The sequence below is a fragment of the Cryptomeria japonica genome, chromosome 4 (assembly GCF_030272615.1).
Source record: "Cryptomeria japonica chromosome 4, Sugi_1.0, whole genome shotgun sequence".
Lineage (NCBI taxonomy): Eukaryota > Viridiplantae > Streptophyta > Pinopsida > Cupressales > Cupressaceae > Cryptomeria > Cryptomeria japonica.
In genome coordinates, this window is record NC_081408.1 from 148,044,771 (window position 1) to 148,051,677 (window position 6,907).

At 35.1% G+C, this 6,907-nt stretch overlaps 1 protein-coding gene across 1 annotated transcript; it reads right to left on the minus strand.

Annotated features, from left to right (window-relative positions):
* Window positions 1–1,598: 1,598 nt before the first annotated feature.
* Window positions 1,599–4,612, minus strand: LOC131079830 (disease resistance protein RPM1). Its single transcript, XM_058017870.2, has one exon. The coding sequence runs from the start codon at window positions 4,488–4,490 to the stop codon at window positions 1,803–1,805; it is 2,688 nt and encodes an 895-aa protein (XP_057873853.2). The 5' UTR covers window positions 4,491–4,612; the 3' UTR covers window positions 1,599–1,802.
* Window positions 4,613–6,907: the final 2,295 nt, after the last annotated feature.

The window sequence follows — 6,907 nt, forward strand, 5'->3', positions numbered from 1 at the left end:
GCAACAAAAATAAAGAGGTTTAACTAAAGATTATTTCAACTCATGATCTGTTTCAATACAGTACCTCAACCACTATACCGACATCTTCTACTTAAAAGTAGTTTTGTACAATGATTACTTATACACAGCACAACTGTAAAATGATTTTGTGATGTGCAACATCCTTGTTGTGGCAAGATTATAGGTAGGAAATACAATTAAAATTCATCAAATCACTTAATTCGTAACATCACCCTCAATCTGTGGTAAGATGAAACGATTGAGATGTGTTAAATTTTTATTTGGGTGCTGCATGAATTGAAAACTCCTTCACAATAAAGTGAAATTGGTTTTGATACTGAGATAGGGAATCCACTGGTAATATATGTGCGTAGGTAGGATGTTATTGACAGATTATCAAAATTATCAATTTTCAACAAAAAGTATAATTGAATTATTCCTTTTAGATTTTGTTGTAGAATGTATGGCTTATCTCCAGAAATATAATTTTATACTATTCCCTATTCCATAATAATAATTATTTTCTACATTTAAAGCATAGTTTCTGTTATAAAAACTACACCAAAAACTCTTCACCGTTTTAAATAATGATTCTATAAAGTTAATACATAGTCGAGTCTACGGTACGACACCAAAACTATGTCGAGACGTAGTTTTACAGCTCACTGTTAAGCTGGGATTAGATAAAAGACAAAGAAAGAAACAATAAACCAAAGCATCTGCTAGGCTGAATGGAGAAAGGTTACGTTTTAACTCCAAGCAGATAAAACTAGCTGGTTTGTTATGTCCTATGCAGTGGCTAGTCAACGTAATCAATCTACCTTAAATATCCACAAACTGCTGGCTCTTTTAGTATATATATATATATATATAAAAGAATGGATATATATATAAATTCCCCTTTAAAGCTCTAATGTACCAAATAAACTCTTTTCTATCAATAGCTGGTTTCTTATGTCCTTTGTAGTGGCTAGTCAACGTAATCAATCTATCTTAACCATGCACAAACTGCTGGCTCTTTCAGAATATATATATATTCCCCTTTAAAGTTCTTATGTACCAAATAAACTCTTTTCTATCAATACAAAACATGTGTAAACGTTCCTTTGCTTATTGATTTTATCCCATGATTTGGGTGACATGTCACTCAAACTGGCACGTATATTTACAATGACATATCTGCATAGAGGTATCTTTACTGCAAGCTACAATGACATAAACCACAGCCTGAGACCCACCTTGCACGTATTTGAAAGTCTCAATAAATTAAAGGCCGTGGTAAGACTCAAACTCAAATTGACAAAAATTACCAACCTTGCAATAACAAATTTGAGAAGATAACATTTTTCCCAAATTCCTATTTTTATCTCCACTGGGAAAATTCAATTTTACAGTTAAAGGCTTCAATGGAACGCCCAAAAAGAAAAAATTACTGCTCTCAAAATCAAACCATTATACAAAAAAAAAAAGCATGCTGAATCATTGGTTTTGACAGTAAAATCCAATCGAAAGGCTCGAAATTTAAAATTGAAATCTCTATTAATAAAGGCGTTATTCAGAAAGAAGTTACTTTCAACATAACGATAAAATGAGCGATATCATCACTGTATCTAAGAGGATTTCTTATGTAAGTAGTGATAATAAGATACATCATATTCATACACATGTTTCTGAAAACAACACTGTACCTATCCATTTCCTTACTAACAATTGACTAATGACATACATATATATAATTTCTTGAAAGAACCACTAATTATGAAAAACATAATTATAATATAAACCTCCCTAACTATTCTAAGTTAGCGCATGAAGTACACATGAGGATTTTTTGCTTTGATTTTTTTCCTAACTTGCCCGCCTTCACTCAGTGTCTCTCTAAATTCATCGGTTCCTGAATCGAAGTAGTTGAACTCCTTTAGTCTTCTCAACCTTTCCAATCCCTCTGGAACTTTCTTCAGTTTCGGACACTCCCGTAGACGGAATTTCTCCAAGACGGCCATCGCTCCATCCTCCAAATCGGGCAGCTCCTCCAGAAGAGGGAAGTCCTCAATGAGTAGAAAGCGTAGCTTGGGAAATCCAGATGATTTTACAAATGCCTTTGGTAATTCTCTACAATTTGTATTACCATATATTTTCAGCTCTACCAAGTTAGGCATTGTTTCTAAAGCTGGATAATCGCTACAAATACAATAAAACAAAATGAGTTGCCTCAGATTAATTAGTATAGACACCCAACTCGGCACCACGAATTTCTTCACATTAAGTGTTTCCAGATCCTGCAGGGCAGTGATGTTCTCCGGCAGATGTGATTCTGTAGAGAGACGAGATGCTATTGACAGATGGCGTATCTCGACAAGCTGACGAAGGATTCCATCTTCGATGCTCTTCAGCTCATTTTCATGCTTGAGTTGTAAGCTCAACTCTTGGAGGTGGGTTAATTTCACAGCATCATCCAGCTTTAATAATCCATCATCTTCGACAGAAAGCCTCAAATCATCTGATCTTAGTACCCGCAAAGACAAGAGCTCTGATATTCCCTTCGGCACATGATTCCGCAGCTCATCTTTGCAGTACTTTACATTGAGATGCCGGAGGCATTTCAATTCACCTATCCACTCAGGTAGCCTGCGCAGTTGTCGGCACAGATTTAGATCAAGAAAGACAAGACTCTTGAGACTTCTCACACAGATTGGTACCTCCTCAACTTTTGTGCTTGATAAATTTAAAAGCTTGAGAAGTTTCAGCTTTCCAAGACAGTAGGGCAATGATGAGATTTTAGTTTCACTCAAGTCCAGAACCCTTAATAATCTGATAGGGCTCAAGAAGTTTGCCTCTATTTTTGTAAGAGGATTATTATGAAGTGAAAGAGTGCGAAGAGATCTGGGACAAGAAGACTTCTTCGGGTCGGTGACCACATCATCTATGGCTTTTTTCGGGAGTAAAATTCGTTTCACAGCTGTGAAATCATCTTCAACAGCAAATGCACATCTGTTTTCTTTAGATATACCAATTGCCAAATCAAACAAAAAGTCATGGATTTTGCAATATTTGATTAGACCCCATTCCTCCCATACATCAAGCAAACACAGATTGGCCAATTGATATAAATAACCTAAAGCTATATCCCACTGATCTTTTCTTTGGATAATGAATCCCTCCATGATCCATAAATTTATGAGATATTCACAATCTATTATCTCATCCTCATGAAAAAAGGACAAACAAGAAAAACAAGGTTTAAGAGCAGAAGGCAAGGAGTCGTAACTTAATCTGAGAATCTCTATGATGCGGTAGTCGGGATCAGCAACCTCTTTCTGTTGACTCAGCTCTAACTCTTTGAGCTGAGACAATTTAGAGCTCCACTTTCTTGTATCTGTGCAGCCGGAGAGAGAAGCTCCTATTGTCTTCAGAGCCAACGGTAAACCGTCGCATTGCTTTTCAACGTGACGAGCCACCTTTTCAAGGTATGGTGGCGGGAGATTTTGGTTATAATCCGGGAAGGCATGAAAGCAGAACAACTGCCAACTCTCCTCCTCGGATAAAAGCTCCATTTCATATATTTTAGCTCCAAGATTTTGGCAAACATCCCTGTTTCTTGTTGTAACCAACAATTTACATTGGCTCTCATGGCCAATTGAAAGACCAAGGTTCCTAATTATGTTACCTCCTCTAGCTGACGTCCAGACGTCATCCAGCACGATGAGATACTTTTTTCCTTGCAAATCGGCATTAATCAGCTCCGCCGCTCTGTCTTCACTTACATCGTCCACCTCTAAATCCATGTGCGATACTAAATCGCACTGTAGTTGTTGAACAGAATATGACTGTGATATCGAAAGCCAGATTGAAAGCTCATACCTTTCTTTGATCCTGTCAAAAAGATGCTGGAGAAGAAATGTCTTCCCTGCTCCGCCCATCCCTACCACGGCGATGACAGGAACAGTTGATTCATCTATGATAGAGATGAGGTGTTGAATCTTGGGCTCAATTGCCACAGGGTATGAGGGCAGGATCCTATTTCCCTTCCGCGCTTCCCATGCTGAACTACTTGATGGTGGTTCGAAGCCTGATGGCACCAGATCCCGGAAAAGCTTCAGCTGCTTTCCATCTTTTGTAATAGAATCGATTGCTTCTTTTACTTCCTGAATCCTTTTCCCCATTTTGTAGCGGAAGAGTAATTCATCAGGACTGCAGATACAAGACTGAGTTGCAGATCTAGTGTATAGAGGGCGAACCGCACACTCTTCCACAATGTCCTCTGCATCCCAGGCAACGTCCCTCACGTTTTGGAGCCATTCTTTGATGTCGTCTTCCCGGGTAGGAAGTTTATCGGTGTATTTCAGGCCACCGCTTATAGTTCTGAGTCTTTTCTTCAACCACTGAAAGTCCCGGTTGAAGTTGCGAACCAACGCTGCCTCTCCAGCTGCATGTTGGACTATCATTTCAGTCAGTTTGCCAATAACAGCTTGTGAAATTGCATCAGCCATAACTAAAGGGCACGTAAAAGATCTGTAGAATTTGTAGGCACGCCCAACTACAACAAATTGAAGCTGCTTAAAATTTTATATCTGTGTTCTATATGAGAATGACCTGAAACTATGGAGAGCGATAAGCCTGCTTGTACGTTGTTCGCAGACGAAATATATTAAAAGGAATATTATGAACCGACACTCGACCTGTTTTTCTTCACACGTAACGCTTCGTGTACATTCGAGGGAACGCTTCGTGTACATTGACGTGGCATAGAATTTACTATTCTTGTTTAATAACCAAGGAATTCATGTCAATGATTGAAACAATGTCTATTTTATCTTGCAGAAGGAAAGTAGGTCATTAGATTGTTTAGTCAAGAGTAATAGGATGATGAATAAATGGTAGCTATTCTGGTTTCAAATTGGTACTATCATATATCGGTAATTTTTATGTTATATAAAAGTGTGAGACAGTGGTTGCAGTTATTCTATTGAGTCTTGTAGTCATTTTGTGTCTATTCTTTAATTATTGTGTCGGTATAACATAAAAGTTATAGATTGTAAGATATTGCCATTTTCGAGTCAAAATAAGTATGTCCTATAGAAATAATCTCATTTTAAAAACCATTGTACCATATACGATTTTCAAACCATACCTCAACCACAACCCCCAACAATTATTCTGTCAGTATAACACGAAAGTTATGGATCGTACAACCCTGCTGTTTTGGAGCCAAAATAAACAAGTCCTATACAAATAAGCTCATTTTAAAAACCATTGTACCAACAATCATTATTGAATTGTATACATCACAAATCCTCCAAACATAATCGTATCAACAACAAGAAGAATTATGAAACTCATACTATTCCAAATTCAAACATGTCACTCAACTTCTAGATCAAATTATACAAATTGATATCAATTTATCACATACATACAATTAATCTTTAAGAAAAAAAACTGATTTGTACTACTAATTGAAACGAATTTTTTTTTTTTATAAATGTTCCAATCAAATCATTCTTAATACATTATTTTCGTTTGCAAACAGTCATAATTCACTTCAATATCATATTCTATTATTAACTTGCATATAAAGCTATAGATAAACTCATTTTACAAGCATTACTAAAGAAATTTGCAATGGTCTCATCATGAACGGCATGCCCCACCTGTTAAATTTGAACTACTCTGACACAGAATTTCAAAATGTTTGTAGTCTATGTGATTAGACATTTATGGCATAAATTAAAATAGACATCAGAGGCCCACTGAAATAAGTTCTTACCTTTCATAGAACTCATTCTATCCTCTTCATGAATTTTTTATGGGCATTTGTGTCCACTTGACTACTATGCATGGTTGAATTGAAAGGCTCCGTAATTTGGAATTTAATTCTTTACTGAAACATGTTGTCCACTAATGAATAAAAGTTGACGGAATGCTTTAAAGTCAATAATTTGCATGACAATTTAATTCGAAAGCCAAAGTTGCTTGGATGCCAATCAAATTATTCTAAATATAATATTGTGTGTGTAATCAGTCATAACTTAATATATATTAATATTCTATGGTAAATTCATTTTACAAGCATAAAGAAAAAAAATTGGTTTTGGTTTCCATATAAAAGTCATGGATAACCGTTATTCTGTTGGAATTTACAGATTTTATGTTTTAGATCAAATATTGTTTTGTATGAAAAATAAACAGCTTCAACATCATGCTCCACTTGTTAAGTTTGAACGACTTGAACACAGAATGATAAAATATTTGCCGTCTATGTGATTAGACATTATGGCGAAATTAAAATAGAAATCAAAGGTCCACTGAAATAAGTTCGTACATTTCACAGAACTTATTCTATCCTCTTTATGATATTTTATGGGCATGTGTGCCCACTTGATCACTATGTATTGTTGAATACAAAAGCTGCATGATTTGGAGGAGTTTTATTCTTTACTGAAACATGTTGCCCATTAAAGTATAAAAGTTAAGGGAATGTTAGAAAATCATGCTATCCAGCACGTAAAATGCTTTCAAAGTGCCTTCTTTGGCATCTCTGCCTTTATCTTTGTCTGATGTTATTTATTTATATTATTCTTCCGCACCTCTGCCTTTATCTTTATCTGATACTAACTTGTTATTTTTGGGTACTTTGCTCTGTAGTTGTCTGAAATTGTTTATTTATTCTTCAAAATTTCTATTTTCATTTATCTAATGTCATTATTAAATATATTTTTTAATTTATTTGTTAAATTCATAATTACAATTACAAATTCATAGTTTTTTTATGTATTTATATTGTAAGAGATGTGCAAGAAATAGACAATTTTTTAAAAGAAAATCATAGAAAGCAAATAAAGAATCTATATTGATATCATTAATTTATTACACAAGTAATAAATTGTAAATGTTAAGAAAAAAATAT